A 22,928-nucleotide genomic window follows, 5' to 3' on the forward strand; every position below is an offset into this window, starting at 1 on the left:
TGTTGTGTGGGAGAGACATTTAGCAAGAACTTTCCATGCTTTGTCAGCATGTGGAACCATCCAGGGAAGGAACTAGCATCATTTTGAGGGAGTGTGGTGGTGGGTAGTAGTAAATATTCAATCTTCCCTTCCATAGAGCATGGCAAGAATTAACTCATCCATGTGTCTTGTAATTCACTTCCATTACCATAGGTTTCCAAAATGAATTTGGGTAATATGCTCAGTACTTGATCTCTGAGCCCTTGCCTCCCTTACACATCAGATGCATTGTCAGATGTGTTTTTGAGCTCACTTTATGCACAGCCCAGTTTCCATGTCAGAGAACATCAATACAAACGCAAGGTGTTGCTGTGCTGGTTTAGTGGTCTGCTGCTCTTCAGATACCAGGGCAGTTGAGGACTGCGGTGGATGTGTGCGCTGTGAGGAGCAGGGTAGAACTGCTCAGGGTAAAAACTACGATTAATTGTTGTTCACCAAAGTTCATTGTGATGTGTGTGCTTTGCAAGTACCAGGCTTCAGAAGGTCTCTGTCTCAAGCAACTTCGAACTACAGTGTGTCAGGCATGTGAGAGAGAACACTGAGGAGGCTGTAAAGAGTAAGTTCCTGAGCACAAGTGAGGTGTCAATGTAAACAGCCCCAGTCTATGGCTTGGCTCAGAGCTCCTTGGTGTGGAGAAAGCTCTCGGAGCTATTTAAGGGAACACTTTAAAAATTAAGTCCTACTGGAAATCAATTCCTATACTTCAGGGCAGGTGCAAATGGATCTAACTTCTGAGAAGCTGCACTTCTGCAGGCTGGGCTGTCTGAGACAGAGGTGAGTGGTAAGATGGAGGGTGCTGGCAGCCGATGCCAGCACTGATCCTCTCCTCAGTAGTAGACGCATGCCTTCATTTGGCCAGCTGAGTCACACAGAATTGTTTGTGCATCTAAAGAGATGCTGTCTGCTGGCAGAAGAGGAAACACATTGAAGAGAAGCATTTGCTCTGTTACCTACAGAGTAACCTGTTATAGCCCAAGGACATGCTAGCAGAGCTGTCACCTGTTTCCTGGGGTGAGTGAGAAGTGAGAAAGCTGCCATTTTGCTACTGTTAGTCAACCTGAGCAGCAGCACATCCCCAGTTGTCATACAAACAAGTGCTTCCTCAGCTGACACTGCAAAATCACTGAGCCTGGTCTTGTAAATGGCAGACTTCTGCCGATGACACCACAGCTTGGCTGGCTATAAGGCTGCTTGCTATCCGCAGATGCTCGCTATTTTGCTTCCAAACGTCTCAATTTCCCTGTGCTCCACTTGATTACACACTGCCAGATGGCACAGCAAATACTGCACCAACTCCACAAACAAACCCCACAAAGAGAGCTTCAGAGAGAAACCATGTGTAGAGCTCATACTGCGGGTAATCTTGCTATCAGGACAGGTACATGGGGCTGCCATGAGAAGATGATAAATAGATGCAGGAGAGGCAGCTGCTAATGGCTCTGATGAGGGCACACGAATAATGAGATCAGAAAGTTGATGTGGAGCTGGGAAGCAAAATGAGAGAGGGAAATGCACACAACAAGTGTCTTGCCTTCGTGGGACACTTGTACCCTTTACTGGTACCAAAAAAAATCCACTGTAGACCAGGTAATGCATATGAAAGCAAATTCCATTCACCCTGCTGCTTGTGGAACTCTTGGTTTAAAAATATCTATTAGAGGTAGGAACGGCATTTTGCACTGATGAAGCCTTTAAAGTGCTTTTAAAGCATTTGAAAGCAAACATAGGATGACTTTCTGATGCATGCAAGGGTCTGTTCACAGAGGTCCAAATTCTTCCCAAGCTCTGTGTCCCGATCTGTCCAGCATGGCAGTAACATTCCCAGGGTATTACCAGAGGCCTGTAAACACATCAGAAAACCAAATGCAATAAACACCTGAGCTCATCTGCTGTTGAATCGTGTCTGCACGAGCTCTCTTGGTGACACAATGAGCTGGCTCCAGCTTAAGCCAACCTTTTTGTTTGAGTGAAGTCCAAACCTGCAAGTGTGTGAGCATTCAGCCTCTTGTGATCTTTTCCTTTACTGACAAATCGCACACCCGTGTTGTGCATCTTACAAATGGGTGTCAGTGGCTATGTGGTACAGCAGATGGATCCTCAATACAAGCAGCTGCTATCAGATTTCTTTTTTCCATTATCTCCTAAGAAAGCACATAACTTTTGCCATAGGGAGATGGGAGGCAGAGTCTGTACACTTTGTCAGGCCCCTAACGCATTCAGAGTCCCAAGCCAGCACTTTTAACCCAGCAGGCATTAAGCTCTTACAACTAGAAGCCACGCTCACAGCTGCTGACTAAAGTTCATCTGGCTGTGGAAGCTGAACTTAACTGCTTGAAAGCCTCTTAATTGTAACTTGTGGATTTGGAGCTGCAAAGTGCTACTCGCTGCCCTTCCCACCGGGGAAACCCAATTCTGTGACTATTAAAAGTTGAATGAAAAAGATATTTGACTAATTTCATCTGAAGACCTTTTCCAGCCAGGGAAAATCCATTTCCCTTGTTTCTTAGCACTTCAAATGGTCAGGACTAACCCCTCCTTCTTACCTTCAGCTGTATGACCTGACCACAGGTGAAGGAGTGTCCTGAGAGCATCTTAATGGGAATTACCCCATATCTTTGTTTCTTTTTTTCTTCTCTTTATGATCAGTTGTTACAGAAAATGTCCCTGTGCATGTGCAATCACAGAAATGGTGATGGACGCATTGGTCCTTGTCAAATCAACATATTTCCATGGTTTTGACCTCAGTTAACTGCACATTATCAATCAAACTGAAATGACAGGGGATTTTTACTTCGAAGACAGAACAGAAAGCTTTTGTGTTTGGTTTGCTGTGGGTGGAATTGGCAGGGGGAGGGAGGGGAAACATTCTTTCCCCTTTATAGCTGAAAAATAACCCAATTATTTGCACTGACCTTGCTCTGCATGCAGCTTGCTTTGTTAACTGATTGCTGCTTGGGCAGGCAAGTAAATTCTGACCCACCTTGACAGAAAGAATAGCTTTGGTTTGACATACCTGAGTGGCACTGGAGGTTTGGCCTGACAAGCACATACCTTGTGCTCTATAAAGAACATATAAAGAACTATAAAGTCAGCCTGTGAGCTGCCTCATGCCCTGATGCATGGCTAATGGGTTGGTGCAGGGCGCCTGCTGAGGGAGGTGTAACTTGGAGCAGGTGGCACAAGTGCCCAGTTCAGGTTGGTTTGGGGGGGGAGGGATATCAATGTTTTGTATTCTGCAGACTGCTGGATCTGTTTGTGTCAGTGTGGTGCAAATGGCCCTTGTCATTTTGGAGGTACTTCAGTGCCTATTGTCCTGCCTGGGGTTCCTTTTGTACAGTGAGAGCAAAGGGATTGTCACTGTCCAGAAAGTTCAGTCGTGCTGTGTTTCCTAGCTTGACAGGTACTTTTGCCTTGCTGTGACCTCTGTTTTGATGGGACTCATGTGCTTGAGCAAACCATCTCATGGGGCATCAGGTGATTGGGAGCATCCCTGATTTTGTTGGCCCAGCCAAAGGGGACACAGATCCCACCTGTGATCTGGATGTTGCAGCCTTAGTTAAAAAGGAAAGGGTTAATATCTTGGTTACGTTTCTATATGTTATCTGTTATTTTTATTGGAGGAACTGGGACATCTTGAGTTTGAGGTTTTGGGTTTTTTTTTGTTTGTTCTTTTTTTTAAGCGATTTTGGTGTCCTGGTTTGTTCACTGGTGTGATGCAGCAGCATTCAGATCATGCACACCTATTGATGTAATTATGTATGTGACTTTTTGGATGAGATTCAAAGGAAAAAAAACAATGGGAACTTTTTTGTCTTATGTGGAAACACAAGTGGTTAATTTTGAACTTGAGATGTAGTGACTAGATGAAATCAGGTGTGATAGAGTAAGCAAAAATCATGTTTTCATGCTACTGCTTTGTCCAGGAAAGCTTGACTTTAAGGTATGCTTTTCTCTTGACTTTTTTCAGGAGGTCATCTCATCTCCAACAATTAAATCATAGCTGTCAACATGTTTAATGAATTTGCCATCAGAAGTCTTATTACATTATGTGAAGGATAAGAAATGCTAAGGATATTAAGGATTACCTTTGCTAGCATGGACCTGAGTGGAGGAGACTTACAAACAGCAGCACCTATGTGAAGGACTCAAGTATTCCTCCACCTCCCAGCCATTGTCATAGCAAGCCCCTCATTGTTCCTGGTGCTGCAGTGTGGGAGCATGAGTAAGGGCAGAAAGGTGAGGGGCAATTCACAGCAAATACCTGATTTCTCCTTCTCAGTGGGTAAGACCTGCTGCTGGTCCAGGAGAGGCAAGTGCGATCACAGGCCATGCAGTGAGGATGGTACTAAGCTTTTTGAGAGGGACCGTGGTGGCTGAGCTGGTGAAAGCCGCCGGCAGCCAGAACTAGAAGCAGGGTGGCCACAGGACCCCCATGACTCGAAGGCAGCCTCCTCTGCCCTGCTCATCAGGGTGTGCATGGTACTTCCCAAACACTCATGGGGAGAAGGAACCTCAAATCACTTGTTATTTTCCCATCATGGAGGAAAAACCTCGCAGAGAAGTTGAGCTGCTCTTGGGGTGTTGTAGGACAGGGACAGGCAGCTGGGGGCTCAGCCTATGATGCTCTGTAATGCTAAAACCGAATGCTTTTGATTCACATTAAATACCCTAGACTAAGGTACTATAACATTTGAGTAGTTTCCAGTGATCCTCACTGTCTTGGGGCATCCATGTGATGCTTGCAGGTGTCATTGGAGGTTAAAACTCCTGAACAGGCAAGAATCCCACTTATATTTTTAAAGCTGTTGGGTTAAAATGTGACACCGAGTGGAGCTTTTTGTCGTGGGTGTAGCTGGTCATAACACCAGAAAAAATATCCTCTCGGTGAGATCTACCGGAAAGTATTTGGATAGTAAATTTGTTGCATTAATACCGTTTGAGTAATGGATAATGTTTGGAAATGAAACTTTCCAAACAAAAGGAATAATGTACTATATCTGGCAAGAGAGTTGAACAACAGGAATTCACATTTTCCGTTTCCTAGTGTGGAACAAACAAAGTAGGCTTAAAATTAGCAAATCTATTAATCATTACATTATGAATGGCATGGTCAAGTAATGCCATAGCTCGGAAAATGTTTGTTATAACTATATACAGTTCTCTAAATAAAACAGACCTGTTGCCTGGCACATGGGTCTCACCTTAACAAGATGGAGCATTTGGTATCTCACACCCGAGCATCTTCATTTGCGTGTGACAGAGGATTCGGGCTCGGATGACAGACAGGAGTCAGCAACGACTCCCTGGATTTTGCTGTTGTTGGGATGTATCTGCAAAAGGCTTTGACAGCTGAGCACGATGCTGCCTGGTACTGGCTTGGCAGGAAGCTAACAGAGGTCAGACATATTGACAGTGCTGGTGATTCTGAACCGTAAAGAAAGAGAATCATAGAATAGCAGCTTAGAAGAGACCTCAAGGATCATCTGAGCCAATGCTTCTAGGCAAGCATGACCTAGATTAGATGTCCCAGCACCCTGACCAGCTGAATCTTAGAGGTGTCCAACACTGGGGAATCCACCACTTCCCTGGGGAGATTATTCCAATGGGTGATTGTCCTGACTGTGAAAAATTCTCCTGTTGTGTCCAGTTGGAATCTCCCCAGCAGTAACTTGTGCCCATTACTCATCATCTTTTCCATGGGACTCAGCAGCCTGTTGGCCTTCTTTGCCGCAGCTGCACGCCGTTCACTTATATTGAGCTTGCTGTCTACAAGGACCCCATGACAACTTTTTCAAAACCCATGAATTTTGCAGCGATTTGGGATTTCAATGGAAGAACGTCTCTCTCATAGTGAGTCTGGGTCTTCCAAAGTGTTTTTGTCTGGATCTGAAACTTTACTTTTAGCTATCAGCTTTTCACTTATTGGCAATCTGTTTTCTGAAGACATCTGCTTTTCAATAATGAGAAGGCATAGGTTCAGCCAGGGATTTTTAAAAGCAAGGAGAATAGAGTAGTTTGTTAAAAGGTGTCGGTAATGAAGTCAAATCCTTCTAAAAACATTGTGATTAAGGTCATTTCACCATTTGCTTGTGGTGGTGCTACCCCTGGACTGCAGTACAGTGTGATTTATTACAAGCAACAAGCAAAGTAAGAGAAACAGAAGTTTCTTTTCAGCTCTGACTGAGAACCAGTGTGGGCTTCAGCCTTGCTTGTTGACCAAGAAAGAATGGAAACTATGAGTTTAGCAGCAGTGCCTTATTTAAAGCAAGAGGAATGCATAGCAGCCTGGTTTAGGGAGGGACAGTTTCACTCTGTGTCTAGCCTATTGTTATGAGTGAGAGGGAATTCAAAAAACTGGGAAGACTTGTTTGCCTAGGAGGAAAAGAAATGCCTAAAGTAACAAAAATATGTGGTGTGTGGAGAAAATGTCCACATGTGCGTATTTAGAGCCTGTGTGTATAAATATGCATATACAAACCCAGGCGAAGAGGAGGAGTGCAGAGAGAAGGACCTGAGTGAGAAGCAGCCCTGGTGAGCAAGCACAATGGGGAGCGCTCCTTACTCACTGACCCATGGCATCCATGCACTGCCAGCGGGCACTGCGGAGGTGCAAGGTCTCTTCCTGCACATGAGTGTTTGACTTGGGTTCACCAGAATTTCTTACAGGTGGAAACCTTATAGATGGTGACAGCAGAACAGAGTTTTTATTGTCCAACAATTCCCCTCTTCAGAGGTGGCAGCACAAAAATAGTCTGGGTTTCTTGCCAGCCAATGGTATGAAACAGAAAGCCACTGGGTTGTGTAGGTGTGCCTTTCACAACCACAACTGCCAGCCGGTCTCCTGAACTTCAGAGAGCTGGTTCCTTCTCTCTGCTGAACTCGCATGACTGATAAACCTGTCTCCCATTCTTTCGTTTATGTCTGCACAAAAAAAGAGGACAATATGCTGAGGGGCTGCATTTTAAGGGTGGCAGTAAAGGTATTATGAAGCATACAGACATCTCAGCAGACTGGTATGAAACTCTTGGGCTACACTTCAATATTACTCTCCCCATTGCTGCCTTTGACTACTAACCACTTGAGCCATTAGCTGGTAAGTTCTCCAGCTTTGCCTTTTTCAGTATCCTTGGGCTCATGTCTCCAGATGACTGACAATAAAAGTTTCACTGCAGTGGTGACAACCCATCTACCACAATTAACATCCAGCATGCGTTTGAGGTTTGCTTATAGCAATGTCATTAGGTGGAGCTACAGCCTCTGGCACTTCTGGGAGGCTCTGTCTCTGTCGTTCACTAAACCCACTGAAGATAGATGATGTAACTTCAAGATCAATCAATTATCACCATCACTGCCTCTAAACACATCACACCTAAACTCTGTGAGAGGTTTTCTAGGAAAGTGAGACACAAGGTCTCTGCTGAGAGGAAGTTACAATTAACACATGATGCTGATACAGGTAAAGAAGAGGAGGACCCACCTGGAAGAATGGAGCAGCCCAGCAATAGACCCTGTGTGTTAAGCTTTGTTTCGAGGCTCTCCTCCTCACCTCCATGGTGCAGGCCCCCATCTGAGGTAAGGTTTTAAATGCTTATTAACTGAATTTGCATAACCTCAGCCCAGGGCAACCCTGGTTAAGCCTCATGTGTGCAGGCAGGCTGTTTTGCCCTGGCCAGCACAGTGAGCTCCTAACCCCCATGCATCACAGTCTGTAGGGGACTTGGGGCACTACCTCCAGGTAGGTATTAAACAAGACCTGATTTTATTTTAAAGGGAGGAGAAGTAATGGTGTTTGGTAAAAGTGGGGTTTCTTGTCCACCAGTTGAGCAGACACTTGCTGCTCAAGCCTCTGCAGCTTGTGTTTCTCCTCCAGACCAGAGAACAAACTGGGCAGCAGCCATGTTATTACAGCAGCAGATGGTCCTCAGGTGCGGCAGGGACAAGACATGGTGTGGGATGCTCTGTGGGGTGGATCTGGACTCAGCATCAGCTGCAATAGTAGTAGAAAAATCTGTGGTCATGGTCTTCTAATTTCCAGTCCCTGCGGAGCCCAGAGGTACTGTGTGAGATTCTGAATGAGGGGGCTCAGTGCCACAGCAAAGCAGAAATTTCCATATGGAGTTATGCTTATTCAGTGCTACCTCTGGTTTGTCTGTGTGTATTTTTAGTTAGGAAATGCCTCAACTGTTTTTATGTTCTTAATTCTCGTAAGTCACTGTTGTCTGTAATTTCAGCAGGACATAGGGGGTTGTCTCACAACTGGTGCTGTGCAAGGGGTGCCCGTGGCTGCAGCTGCTGGTATGGAGATGCTGTGCCAAAGGCTGCCTACCTTGGCACTGGTTTCATACCAGGTCGCCCTAAACAGATGCTCTGGTCACTTAAGATAGTGGGTTAAATGGAATCAAGCAGCTATGGCTGTTTGCATGTAGAAGCTGGTCAACGTTTCCTGGAAAAAATGCAACACAGCTTCTGCCTCTGCTTCAAGGTATTTCAGATGCTGAGTGCCCTATGTGATACATCCTCTGAGTCAGCCCTTTTGCTTTTTCTCCTGTGAAACACGTATGTTAAAGCAAAGAGGAACCTCACAGAAAACCCTGGCTCCAGGTGTGGTAAAACCACTCTTAGTCTGGCTTTTCAGTACCTTCTGTTCCTAAGCTGCAGGATTCAATTTCCTTTTGCTTGGTTGTGATCAGAGAAGAAAGATAACCTGCATGTACTAACCTCATGTACTAACCAAGGGATGATCTTGCCCTTCAGCCTATAAAGCTACAAAGAAGTTGTTACATATCCTGAGCAGCTCTCTAATATTCAGGGCCCTGTGAGATCCCTTCTGTTGAAGTGATGTGGCTCACGCTTGCCTTTCATGTCTGGTTTAGCTTACAAATGCAGAAAGCCTTTCCTCCTTGACCCGCAGAAGGATTGAGCAGTAGGCAGTTTGTTTGCTCACCACTTCCAAATTGCAGGGACAAGGAACCCAGGGTGTGAGAGATACTGATGGGCCATGGGGTGCCGGGATGGCCAGAGGGTTGGGCTGTGCCCACCAATCACCCAAGACAGAGGAGAGCTGGACAGATGCTGGAGAGCAGGGGCTATGTGTTTCTGTTCCGTAGACCCTTGTTGGGATGACAGCAGCCAGGATTTGGTGCTGTGATTGGGTAATGAAGAGACCTACTTCAGTGCCTCATCCTTATTGGACTGATCAGCCTCTTCTGCTGTGGCAGGAGAAGGTATTTTGGGGCCAACTGCAAAAGCTCTGACTTGTGCCCTCAAGATGATACATGAATTCTGACTTTCCTTACAGTGAACTGGGAGAAAATTTACTCATGTCAACATGTCTAAATCCATGAAAACTGGGGTAAGGACAGTGCAAATCCATGCCAGTTCTCCAGTGAGGGCTGCATAGGCATAGCTGCATGACCAGAGAAAGCGTGTCTTGGGACCTGGGGGCAGTCCTGGCCTTCTTCCTCTGCTGTGGGTCAAAGGATCTCAGAGGTTTCTGAAGGGTAGCAATTTGCTCATTCTGCTCATATCTGGTGTTTGTTCCAGGGGAAAAATAGCACAGCAGGAAAATGCACGTGGCTGCTGCTAGAGAGGAGCTTATCTGTGTCTTGCACTGTAGAACACACAGCTGCTTAAGAAAAGGGAAGAAATACCAGGACTAGTGCTGCCTCTGAAAAACTTCCTTGATAACACAGGCAAGGTTGGACCTTATGTGATGTGCAAGCACAGGAAGCTGTGGGTTGCATGGGTGACAGAGTGAGCACATGGGTTTCATTATTTTAGCTAAATTTATGGAAATGTGTTTTTCTCTTTTGCTTTTCAGGGTACAAGGCTTCCCCTCCCCCATGAGCTGTGTCTCCTCCTGAATGGGTGCATTTTTGAGAGCATTCTTCCTCATGCATGGAGGCCCCTTCTTTTCCAACCTTACCTAGCAGTTTAGTGCGAATGCCTGGAAGAATAGAGAGGACGTTTGGACAGCTCTCTCTTTCTGCATCATTAGGGGATCTTTGAGCTGTCTTTCTTCTGGCAACGCTGCCAGCAAAATAAGTTTCTGAGCATAAAACATCACTACTTCTTGTGTACTGGAAGATCTGCTGGTAAAAGTGTGGATATAAAATGCTCTCTGAGGTTGTTCGATTTGGTGGAGGAAAAGCCAGAGATTCAGTATTATTTTTGCTTAATCAACATACTGCCAAAGGAGAAAAATACAAACCTGTTAGTGATTTTTCAACATTCTAGATATTAGGAGGATGAACAAATCTCCAGCAATGCAGTGATGCTGTGGTGGCTTCCAAAAGCCCTTCCTTCCTGATGCCACAGCTCTTCATGGGTCAGTGTCAGTACGAACCCTTTGCTGCCCATGCAGGTTTTGGGGCAATGGAATTTTTTGGGGGAAGGCTACCATTTAAGGACTGTGGGCTCTTCACAAGAATGGGGATCTTGTTTGATTGGATGTGCTTTGTGAGTATAACCTTTGAGTCTGATTGAGTCTGGATTGTGGTTTGTCAGGCCCACATTTTTCTTCCCTCCTCCAAGGTGAGGTATGGGGAGCTGGGCACTGCATAAGGATGGAGTAGTGAAGGTGTGCATTGTCTGGGAACCCCTTGCTCGACCAGGGGTGCTGCTGTGCTGTAGAAAAATGGGACACAAACCACTGACCACTCTCCTGCAGCACAGATGTGCTGCATCCTTTTGGGTGCTGAGCTTCAGATGTGATGGGCACTGCTTGATATCTGACCAGCTTTGGCTTACTGCAGCAGCAGCAGAGTTTGCACAGTGAATTGCAGATAGAAACTTGTATCTGAGCAGGGAGTATCTTTTGGTAGGTTAGGTTTGGGGTTTGGAGGTTTCCTTTTGCAATCTTTTTCCTTATGTGGTTGGGTGGAAAAAGTGACAATGAGTCCTGCTCAGTCATATGCTCTCATTTCACACTTGATACATCCTGAAACCTGCGCCTCTGTGTGTGCTCTGTCTGGAAAAATGCCATCTGGATTTCTTAATGGAATCTGACACAGATTTCAGCTTCTGTGTACTGCAAAGGAGGAGAAAGTTTCCAGTATTTTCCATTCACCAGTAAGTGTTAGCATGACCCCAGCATCAAGGTATGGAGGGCTCTGTGGTTCTTTTCCACTGCACTGTTCTTGTACCTCTTTTCTCATAGTGTTTTATTTTTATGAGCATATAGCTTTTATAATTCCACTTGAGTTAAGTGAGATGTTCAGACAGCATGCTTCAAAATGTGTCTGAGGTGCTATTTTAGCTGTACTTTGCTCAAGATAATCCTTTTTTTTTAAAGGTGCATGTAACCCCACCTTTGTATAAGCCTTGGTAACAGACAAGTACATAATCCTTAGACTACCTGGGGAAAAAGTGTGCAGAGGCTTTTGAGCTGATGGCTCCTTCTGGCTGTGCACAAGTGGTGCAGACCTCCACAACGCTCATCCTCTGTAGCAGTAGAGGGGAATGAGGCCTTCCAGTGCATTCAGCCAAAATGGTGATCCAAGTGAGTGCTGTCTGGCTTCTATGGAGCCCTGGAGCTGCCCCACCTTGCTCAGTGGCTTCCCAGGGAGATCTGCTGCACAGAGCACTGGAGTGGGTCAGGAGATGCACTCCTGGGGGGAATATGTCTGAACTTGGGACTCAGAGTATCACCTTCCTCCCTCTGCCTAAATCCTGAAGGTTTGTGTTCAGGCCAATGGTACTGTGGGAGCTGATAACCGCAGCTTGCTCACAGGAGATGTAGTCCGGAGTGGATGTGAATGTGTAGCTAATGTTGATGCCTTCCCACAACACCTGGTAAACAGTCAGAAGAATGAACTGCAGCATCAGTCACCACTAAACCAAATTTCCCCAGTCTGGTCATTAACGCAGTGAGTGCTTGCTGATTGGGGATGACTCATCTAAATCATCACCATTATAAAAATATAGCACTCCAGCCTTTTGTGCCTCTGCCAGCATCCATGAATTACTCTTCAGTGACAGAATTGCATTTAACCTTGTTATGGGGGTCGGAAGCATCTCTATGCACTCTCTCCCAAATGCTGCAGGTGTCAATGCGGTTATAATTTAACATTGTGGAGTTTTTTCACTCTAAATTGTATTTCAAAGATGGGCTGCAAATTGCAGGCCAGTTCCCCCAGCTGGTGTAAACCCACACAGCTCTGTTGATTCTGCTGCAGCCTCGCAGACTTGTGCCAGCTGCATCTCTGACCTGTGGCATCGCTCCTGCTGCTGCAGCCAAGTGAACCTTTATTTTGTGGTAGTGTAATAGCAGAGGTTGTGCAAACACAGAGGAGGAGGTGGTCCACACCCTGGCTTTTAAGAAACAGATGTGCTTGCATTAGCGCTGGGATATCAGCAAGTGAATTACTGTCACCCTCTTGGCCGGGTTTGCTAAACACAATGTGCATTCCGATTGCTTTCATTTTTGGCTATGTAACTCAAACCTCATTTGCTGAAAGCCAGTGCTGTGGTTTTCCTGAAAGTCCTTTGTAAGATGACTTGGATAACCCCCAATCCAAAGTCACTTCTGTAGAATTTGGGCTAAATTGGAGGTCACATCCTGAAGGGGCCAGCCGAGACTTTTAGCAATATTGCTATTTGGTGGGGAGACAGCGTTGTTTGCCAGCATTGGAGGTGTTTGAAGCCCCGGTCATCCTCCTGTCCCTTCTGCTCCTCCATAAGGAAGCAGAAGTGAGCGGGCAGCTGCAGCCATGAGCTGAGCTGAGCTGAGCTCAGGTCACTGTGGGACCAGAGGAGATCAAGGGCACCTTGTGAGATTTTCTCCCTTCCCTGGGCTGCTCTGAGCAGCCATTTCAGTTTGTGCATGGGAGCCCAGCAAAACTGCAAGAAAGGGCTGCCATATCTTTCATGTGATTTCCTCTCATTTTGAGAGACTAACATGATATGTATGGGAAAGTGCCAGCGATAGTGATCTGGGCAGAAACATGTTAGACTTCATCTATTTATGTGCAAGAGCCACAGTAGTAACCTTTCTAAGAAAGAGCACGATTCATTGAAACTGTATTTTTTACTCCCAATACCTATTTCCACGAAGTATTTCTTTCCACAAAACAACAGTAAAACCATTTCAAAACCAGAAGACCTCCATAGGAATATGGTATCAAGAGATCTGCAAACCCCTGTGCTTGCAAAATGTCCCTTATCACCTTCCAGAGATAACCTGTATTTGCTTTCTGAGGGATCCCATCACTCTACATGTCGTCATTGAACTGAAGAAAATGAAACCTTCGGCTACTGACAGATCTGGGAGGGCAAAGAAACTTCTCGGTTTCATAGCACTGAACCTAGCCTTGTATACTGCCATTACTGTAGGAAAACAATCTTCTCCCTGTCCGATGCTCTCTCGGGTCCCACCAGAGTCAAATAGATGTTACACAGGTGCTTCTAAAAAAAATGATTCTGCTCTTGCTTAATGAAGACATAATCCTCCTCTGAGCCGCAATGGAGCCATGCTGGTGTGATGGCAGGGAAGGCCAGATCCCACCCAGGCTCTGAGAGCTCCCAAAAATAATCCTTGCTTTGGTTTGCCCATCCCTATGGAGCAGCTGCAGCAACTGGAGGAGTTTTGCTGGAGGGTATCCCATGGCTCAGTGGTACTCACTGGCTGTTGGGAGAGGGAAAGCAGGGGTTAGTCACTGTATTCACATTTCTTTCCCCATCACAGGATGTTAGCTAGTGGGATCCTGTTCACAGATCTCTTCCTGGTTTTAGGAATGTGACTAAATATCAACTTTTTTGATATAATAAGAATAAAGTGAACCCCGGAGGCACAGTGGTGTTGCTGTGGGGTTGATTCATTGTTCCCCTGAAGAAGGGGTTCACTCCGTGCCAGGCACCCATCTCACTCCTTATTGTGCTAGTTACCTGCAGCATTTGGAATAGTGGGATGACACCCACCCTTCACCTGCCTGGGAAGTGGCAGGGGATTCATCACCCACCTCCCCATCACACTCTCCCACCTTCCCCAGGGAAAGCTTGTTTTGCTTGTCTCAGAATGAGCTGGGTGATGCTGCAGGAAAATATGAAGACATTGTTTTCATCCATTCATTTCAATACCTCAATCACTGTCTAAATTCTCATCTCTAGCACCCATCCTAGCAACAGCACATGGTAAAGCTGAGGAGCATCAGCCAAGGAGGGGCCATCCCAATCCTCATTTGCTGTGGGCAGAGAGTCTCAGGGCAGGGAACTTCCAGGGACCACAGGACACACCAATACGGATCTTCCAGAAACCCAGGGATGCTGAGAACATGTTATCACAGATCATCAGCATCTTAAATGCAGCTGCCTTGCAAAGATTCATTGTAGGTTCCAGGTGGGCAGCAATGCATCCTTGCTTTGACTAACAGACACTTCCTTCTCAAATGGAAAATAGGTCTTGTTTGTTTGTTTACTTGTTAATCATTTTAGGTGATGGATAGGAGATAGCCAGTCCCCCATGCAGTGAGCTGATTGTGTTGGTTTTGAGGGGCAACCCTGGAAATGGTTCCCCAATTCCTTCTCACACCCCAAAGGCTGTAATATCACCGGAAGGTGGACCTCACCTTACATTGGCATAGCTCTTAATCCTGGGGGATTTTGCTGTTTCTAAAAACACCTCCCTGTGTGCCTATCCACACAGATTTGGTCCCCTATCTAAACCTGAGACATGGTGTGTCTGTGCCCTGTGCAGGGGATGGGGAGACAAGTGTCAGTGTGCATGAGCAGCTTGTGTGCTGCCAAGGGCAGCAAGACTCGGGATGTCCCAACACCCCAGCATCCTCTTTCTGCTCCCATTGCGCTGCCCTGCCTGCACCCATGGGCTGCAGCGTGGGAGCTGCCCTCCTACCCCCCCAGCACCTCCCATGTGGAGCCGGCACCTGCAGCGGGAGGCTGGCTGACAGCACCCACGCCACGGGCTCCTGCCCTCCCCCAGCCGGGTGAGCCCGCGTGTTTCCCTGTTTGCCTCTCACCTTCTGCACTGGTCCTGGGACAGGGGACAGTGACACCCAGGCTGCTGTCCCTGCAGGAGCCCGCTCACACCCAGGGTGTCACAGCCGGGGGCTTTCCAGGGCTCACATCCTCCTTATTCGCACTCCCCCGGAGGGGCTGGAGCCCTGCACCCGGCCGTGCTTTGCTGCCAGGTCTGTACTGACACTCAGTGAGAGGGGCTGGTGGGGAGAGCGGGTGGTGGTGGAAAGCTGGGAGGCTGCAAGAGCCACGGAGCTGCAGAGCAGCAGAGCTGAACTGATGGAGAAGAGGGAGCCAGGGCTCTGCCTGACAGGTTTTGTTTGCTGCTACAGCCCTGCCAGTGTTTGCCTGCTCTTTCAGGCTGGGTGCGAGCCCAAGGCATCTGCATCTGTCTGAGAGGATAAACTTGGTTGCATATTGTTTGAGGGAGGTTGCTGGGGTTTCTGCTTCAAAATGATGCATATACAATGTGTGTAAGAGGACTAAGTTTCTGCCTTGTGATCAGATAAAATGGTGCTTTTGGGGAGAAATGAGTGTACGCCACTGCATGAGTGCTGCTTTTTAAAGTGGCACAAGGACCTGAAGCGTTGCTCGGGTGGGTAGGGATGGGTGGCCCTAGGACTGGTTGGAAGAGGGCACAGATCTGCTAGAGAAAGGTGGGGACTGCAGAAGGTGTGTATGTCTTGTGTATAACTGCAGATCTGTCCATACAGCCCTGCTCTCTTCTGGGCTGCACTGTTGGCCCATCTGTGGTAGGATCACAGCATCCTGGATGCTGCACTGGTGCGAAATTTCCAGGAGCTGGAGGGAGGAAATGGGTCTGTCTTGTGCATTGCTCTGGCCTCCAGAAAGTTGTCTGATTCTACACATCTCTGTAATGAACAGCCAGGGAAATGAGCCAGAGAGGTCAGTGGATCCACCGGTGAGGTGCGGTGTTGGCAGAAAATGCAGGGAGGTGGGCAATGTGCTGTGCTAACTTTTGCCACCAGTGTAGTGCAAGGGGGCTTTGTGTGTCAACAGCTCATGAGAAGCTGCTGGAGTACTGTATTTTCTAAAAGTATGTATGTATTCCTCTAGATTCCCTTGGTTTCTGGTGCTTGGTTACTGATGCTTTTGACAGTAATATGAGGGAGAGATTGCTGGAGTTGTTTACTCAGTATGAATTAGAATGCAGGTCCTTTGATTTGTGAGAGCTGAGAAAATTGTTTAGGAGACGAACATCTGTCATATAACATCCACCTCTGTTTACATAATAAATACCACGTTTTAACCTCAGTAGGGAAGGAAAGTACATCCAGTCAAAGCAAATTAGTTTGCCCACCTTATGCTTGAGGACAAAATTCCCATTGAGCTCCAAAGCCGAATATCACATCATCTAGATACGTTACATGACAGAAAATTGACACTTTTCCTTTTACATTTCCTGCCCCAGTGGTTGACCAGGACCCAGCAGCATCTCACAGCATGTGCTTCACTATAGCTTGTTTGCTGGAAAGGAGGTCAATTCAGACAGGGGCAGTAGGAATCGTGATGGAGCTGGCAGCTCCAGCTGGATTGGGTGCACTCCACTGGCAGCAGCACCCAAGCTCACAGAGATGCCATCAGCCTGCTTTTTATCAGAGATGCCTATTCTGCTTTGTCTTTGTTGCGAATCAGCCAGGCCTAAGTCAGTTCTGACATTTATAATATAGACAGAAGTTATATTAAATGCTGGATGCTCTGCAGATGCAAATTGCTCTATTTGAACTCAAATGTTAATTTACAGCTCTGTAATGATATTCCTGTCACAGTCCTACGTCCCCAGCAGCAGTGGGCATGACTGCTTCAGCACCCAGACAGGCACAGCATGCTCTCCAGGACCTTAGCTTCACCTCTCTTCAGACCTAGCTGGTGTCAAACTGCATCATGCAGACAGTCTCATGGACTTGCATTTGGCAGCTCTAGCACTCCATAGCTGTGAACATTCAGGAGATTAGTATTAGGAGTAGATCTCTCATAGCATGGTCGTACTGGACAGACATGGCCTTGGTGGTGGTCTCTGAAATTACAGATAGACACCAGGTGCATGAAGCCTATCCATACTTGCCCATGCATCTCCATCCTCCAGTCCCAGTGTGTCCTGCTTCATAGCTCTAGAAGTAACAGTGTCTTCCTTGAGCTTGCCTGTCACAGCTTTTTGTTACATGCAGCCTTTTTAAACAAAGGGTCCTTAGTGGCTTAAAGATTTCTTTCCTAATTCCTCTTGTTACCTGTCAAAATGCAGTCTTGATAGATGCCCTTTGCCAGGGATGCCTCAATTTTTCCTTCAAGAGGTGGCTCTCAGAGTTGATGCTGGGCCAGTTGAGCAGTGTGAACAGACTCTGGTGTGTTTGGAAATAAGCAGAATAGGACTCATTTTCATCTACTCAGGGGCCTTTGGGCCGTACCCACCTGACCACACAGAGACATTTTATGGTGTAGATCTGTCTCCTAGAGATAGAGATAGATCTAAACTCCATTCCCAACTTCAGAAACCTGCCTGCGGCATCTTGCCTGCTAAACACATGCTCTCCATGAAGGTACCACTCAGAGGAGGTCCCTCTCTACCTCCAACAAGAAATCCATGCCATGAGAACGAAAGGGCAAGCAGCAGATGACAGTGAGCAAGGGCCAGCTCCAGTGGTGCTGCTTGGCACCATGGACCATGGGCAGTTATTCAGGTAATCGTTGACACTTGATGGAAGATGAGTTTGAGCGATGCCATCAATACACCTGCACTGCTGGGAAACCTGTGTGTTGGAAAGCAGTCTGCACTGAGCCCATTACTTTTGCTTTGGAGATCTGTCACCCATATTTGCTGAAATGGATGGAGAAGCAGCAACGCATACGAGAGCAGGATGTGTCCCACGCTGCCGCGAACCTTAGGGAATTCCCTCTGATTCACTGGCCAGTGAAAAAGTTGCTGAACTGTTCAGTTTTGCCCCAGGTAATTTCTAACAGGCAATTTACTGCTCAGTGCTTGCTCCTCCCAAGTAACCCCTCGGGCATGCACTGAAGCCTGCTGTGGGATGGGAGCCACCACCCCAGGTGAGGTCCTGGCTTACCAGGATGAAGCCTGGGTAAACTAGGATGCTAATTTTGGGCTGGATACAATTTTACTCACAGGACCTCAGGGGAGTCCTATGAGGGCATTGACCATGATATGCAACCCATAAGCAGTCATCTGGGGGGAATAGTGGTGAGCAGAAAGCCACTCTGGTTATGGTAAGAACAGAGAGCTTTGGGGACAGTGAGATGTGACCATCTGCCACAGAGCAAACCAATGACACAGGTGGCTCTAAACTGGTCCCAGTATGTATTTCAGAGAAGTTATACAGGGCTTATGCAGTGGTGGGTGAGGCAGTTAAGCTGTTGAGATTTCAGGGGAGATTTCCCTGGGGAAGAAGAGCATGCCCCTTCCCTCCCTTAACCAATCTTGTTATTGCCAACTGATGTGGCTATGGAGATGGGGCCATTCAGCTCCGTCCTGGGCTCTAGCTCAGCAACCCATAAGCAGGCAATACCTTGCAATCCTCAGAAACTTCCCAAAAGAATATAGAGAGGTAGCTGAGGACATCCAGCCTCAAAGTGTCATTTCATCAGCATCTGAAGTGTCTTCAGTGCTACTGAAAGTTATTATGAGAAGTGATTCCCTGTCCTTCCAGAAATTAAGAGATCCAGTGAAATTCCTCTTTGTTTTATCTTAAAGTTATTATTGCCATGAATTGTTAGCTGTTTTAACATTTTACAGTGTTGACACGCTCTACATGCTTTGAAGGAATAATGTCAGATAAAGGTTTAAACTTCCTTTTCTCTTCCTTTCCTTTCTAAAGGATCTGAAAACAGCTGTGAAATGTGAATAGATTTTAACTATTAAGCCCAAACTGCCAAGATGTTATTTCCTGTAGCTTTGACTCATGCAACTGAAGAAATAAATTGGATCAGAATATTGTTTTCTAACGTTGATTTTTGTCTCCCTCTGCCACCCCCAGGCTCGGCTCTATTTAAAGCCGGTATACCAAGGCACATTCTCTCCTGTGCTCACTTTCCCTGCTGGCGAGGCAGTGCATCGCAGGAGCTGCTTGCTTGGAGCAGGGTGAGTCTGCACCCCAGGAGCCTGACCTGGGCTCCCAGTGGTCACCCACTCACCTGAGGAAGCAGCCTGTTGTCATCTGGCGTGGGCTGGTGCCACTCATGTGCCCCGGGGTTGTATAAAAAGGAGAACAGAGCTTTGTCCACAGAATTCATCATCCTGGGAAGAGCATTTGGCTTTCAGGGACACCTGTCCCCAGATCCATGACTGCACAGCAGAGAAGTCTAGCAAAGAGTTCACACTGAAACCAGTACATACAGTTCTATTAGCAATTAATTTCTGGGAAGTGTGTTTGATCATATTTGTGTCTGCGTTCATTGTGTATTTCCCTTGACTGCCAACAGCATCCGCTAGCCCAGAACACGCTGGGTAAATAACTGTTCTTCATATGAGAGGTGGCAGGTCATAAGATCAGTGTCCTTTTATTGCTTCCTCTGTCTCAGCATCTGCTTTTACAGCATTTGTGCCACAGTGAGGCATAGACAACTCGAAGAAGCCTCCAGATACATCTCATCTACTGCAGTGTCATTACCGGCAGCTGCAGGCTATGTGCACAGCTAAACTCTCCCCCATGCAGAGGCCCCAAACAACATCTATGCATCATTAATGTCGTTGTCACAGTGGGATATAATTGCTGCCTAGGCCTTTTGGTGGCTTTCTGCCCAAGGGTTCATTTCATTCTTGATGTATTATAAATGATTGCAATACAGTACCTCATAAAAAAACCCCAAAACAATAAAAGGTAAGTATGCTGGGGAAGCTTTTGCTAATATGTTGGTCTGCTCTCACAGATTTAAAACTGTAGAAAGCACTGACAGCCATCTTATGCGATTACAAGATTGCTGTCATGGAAGTCACCTTGAATAATAGTACCTCATTCAGCTGTGCTAGGGGCACAACCAGAGGGTTACTGTTGTCTTAGTTTTATAGACATTTAAGTTAGGCATTGTAGTGAGATTGTCAGTCATGTTGCCTTGCTGTTGAGGATTTGGGACTGCAGTGCTGATAGGATCACTCTTAACTGGTTTACAGCTGACACTGGAAAGGGGAAAAGGACTCTTCAGCTTGTTGTGTAAGACTCAATGCAGAGTGCAGTGGTTAGGAGGCTTTGGATGTCCAGGTGCTTCTTGGTTTTACCATCTCCAGACCTGCAGTGATGCTGGTGGGTGTCCTCCTAGCCAGACAAGGAGACACTGGTTGCACAGCAATTTAGTTTGGAGGGAGAAAACAATTAAGTCCCTGGGGAAGAACTGCTAGCCTGTAAGAGAGAGGATGAAGGGATGTGCTTTTCCTTTCCACTGCTGGGTATGCAATTGCTGTAGACTCCCTCTGTGTCCACAACCTTGGCAAATGCCCACTGGGAGTTTTCAATAAATCAGCATGGGATACATTTCTGTCAGAGGTTTGATTGCTCAGTTTTGCATGGTATAGATCATGATGAGAGCTGCAGAAGAAAAGCAGGACTCCTCAACAGGGGTGGACAGGAGGAGCTTGCTGCAGGTACTGAGTGATTTCCACTCACTGAAGACCAGGTACAGAAATTTTGTTTCCAAATTCAATCCTTAAGCTGAAAGCAGAGGAGAGAGGACTGAAGGAAGTCATGATCACAAACTTCAAAGCCAGAACAGTTGCTATAGTGTGGGAGTGAGACACTCCTCATGGCTGTGGTGGCTCGGGATGAAAGTCACAAGCTTCAAATAGCAGCATGGGAGGTATCTGTGTGAGTGGCCAACAGCCAGGGCAGCTGTGCACCACCACAGACCAACTATGAGCACTGAGGAGCTTGTGAGGCAAGTGTTTATAGGGAATGGAATCAGCATAGCTAGCCTGGCTTGGAAAAAGGAGGTGAAGGGGTCCCTCCAGTCACGTCCAGCCTCCCTGTCCCTGCACAGGCCCCAAGGTAGCTTTCTTGCTGAGGAGGGGAGCCAGTAAAGGGAGACAGACAGAATCACGTCTTCATCTGATGGCATGTCCCTTAATGTTATTCTTTTCTAGCTAAAATAATAATTAAGGAAGAAAGAAGTGTGAAGGACAGACAAACAAGATGTTGGTGCTGTCTAATGACACAGCCCTGAATTCACTTCTCTCCAAGCTACTTCAACACTACCTGGAGCAGACAAATAGCTCTGCACCTTCCCAGGCTGTAAGTGCCAGCAGCAACCTGGAAATCATCTATGTGCTGCTGATAATTGGCCTCTTTGGCTTCTTCACAGTGGGAGTCATGCTGACCAACATCCGTGCCAGGAGGCTGGAGAATTCCCACGACCCCTACAACACCTACATTGCCACAGACATTTGGCACAAGAAAGACAGGGAGTATTTTCAAGCCAAGCTCATAGAAAATTACAAGCTGTGCTGTGTCTTTGAAAACCAGCTGGCTGTGGAGCAGCCAAGCATGCAGATTCCTGAAGCAAAGTCTTCCTAGGAAAATGGGAGAAAGGACTGTACTCTGCACAGGGACATCCCAACAGATACCTGGTACAAACAAGGCTCACTGCTTGCCCATCTGCAGAGCCACAGGCACTGGCCTCAGTCAGGTTGAATAACCATGAACTGATGGTGAAGCTGGTGGATCTGTGATGGCCCTGGTGCTGCAGAAGTGCCCAGCCACCAGAACCTTATTGCAATCAGTGTAAGGTCGAGGACGGAACACACACATACGGAGTATCATGGACTCATCAGCTTCACCTAATGAAAAAAGCAAATGCTGGGGTCACCAGTGTGAGCACTTGCAGTAGTCCATGTAATTAGAACCAAATTGGATCAAATGCGAGCTAGAGGCCTTAAATGCCAAGTTTGGTTTAGGCAATACTTTTCAAGTAAGACCTGAAGTAGCTGAAATATTTGATTTGCACTTTCGTCCAGCATAGAATAATGACTCTGTAAATCGTACAGTGCTGTGGATTACCTGTTTCTTCTAGAATTGTGCACCTCTTTGAGATAAAATTCTAGGAAAAAAATCTCTTTTTTTTTAAAAACTATTTCTGTGGAGAAATGCTGGCTTTGGAGGGAAACTTTTTAGCGCCTGCCCCTAATTCTCAATAGGCACCTTAGATTGGTCTTGTCAGCTACTTTTGGTTTTCTGCCTCATGGATGGTGGTTGATCCTGGCAGCAATATCTACCCTTGCACGAAGATTCAGCAGCCCACAGGGTCTATGCCATGCAAGTGTGCAATGTTCCGAGAGTTCCAATCACCTGTAATTATTGCACAAGACCTAAGTGCTAGCCTTTGGTTGGAAAGTGGATTTCCACTCTGTGAAAAGCAGTTCCACAAAGTGTTTGATATTTAATCACTGACACAGCCTATGTCTGTGCTTGCCTTAAAGACTGTGAGCAGCTCCTCCAGCAACAATGAGCAGCCTCCCTCGTTATAGCTCTTTATCTATTGCAGTATCCAACTGAAGATTGTGCCAGCAAGGTTTTTTTGCCCTTGGCCTCCTTACTCCCTCCTTTGGCAGGCTGTGTCTGCTGAGCCACAGGGACATGGTGGCAGCTGAACTCAGCTTCTGCAGCAGCAGCTCTCATCTGTCTCTGTTAAAAGGGAGAAATACGGCTCCCCTGGACATCGTGTTACTCAAAATAACAACCTTGCCAACTTTATGCCTGTTTTCACATTTGGGATTAAAGCAATGGCCTGGGCAGAAGGGGGTTTTATTTCTGCTCTGCAGATACACATCCCATTTTTAGCTACTGGAGAGGAAAGAGAAGTGGGAAAGGCTTGAAAGAAAGTTGTGCAGAGCAGCCACTTCAAAGGCAAGGGGAGGGTAGATAGCTGCCCAAGTATTTGGATGGGCAAGTGATACCAGT

At 46.6% G+C, this 22,928-nt stretch overlaps 1 protein-coding gene across 1 annotated transcript; it reads left to right on the forward strand.

The window, feature by feature from the left end:
* The first annotated feature begins 7,511 nt into the window (after nucleotides 1-7,511).
* KCNE1 (potassium voltage-gated channel subfamily E regulatory subunit 1) lies at nucleotides 7,512-21,545 on the forward strand. Its single transcript, XM_005151664.3, has 3 exons — nucleotides 7,512-7,611; nucleotides 19,020-19,123; nucleotides 21,116-21,545. Exon 3 carries the CDS (start codon nucleotides 21,165-21,167, stop codon nucleotides 21,543-21,545), a length of 381 nt encoding a protein of 126 aa, XP_005151721.1. The 5' UTR covers nucleotides 7,512-7,611; nucleotides 19,020-19,123; nucleotides 21,116-21,164.
* Nucleotides 21,546-22,928: the final 1,383 nt, after the last annotated feature.

The sequence above is a fragment of the Melopsittacus undulatus genome, chromosome 2 (genome assembly GCF_012275295.1).
Source record: "Melopsittacus undulatus isolate bMelUnd1 chromosome 2, bMelUnd1.mat.Z, whole genome shotgun sequence".
Classification (NCBI taxonomy): Eukaryota; Metazoa; Chordata; class Aves; order Psittaciformes; family Psittaculidae; genus Melopsittacus; species Melopsittacus undulatus.

Excerpts from the sequence above, each read along its gene's own strand:
- KCNE1 (XM_005151664.3), top strand. The coding sequence starts at position 21,165 with ATGTTGGTGCTGTCTAATGACACAGCCCTGAATTCACTTCTCTCCAAG.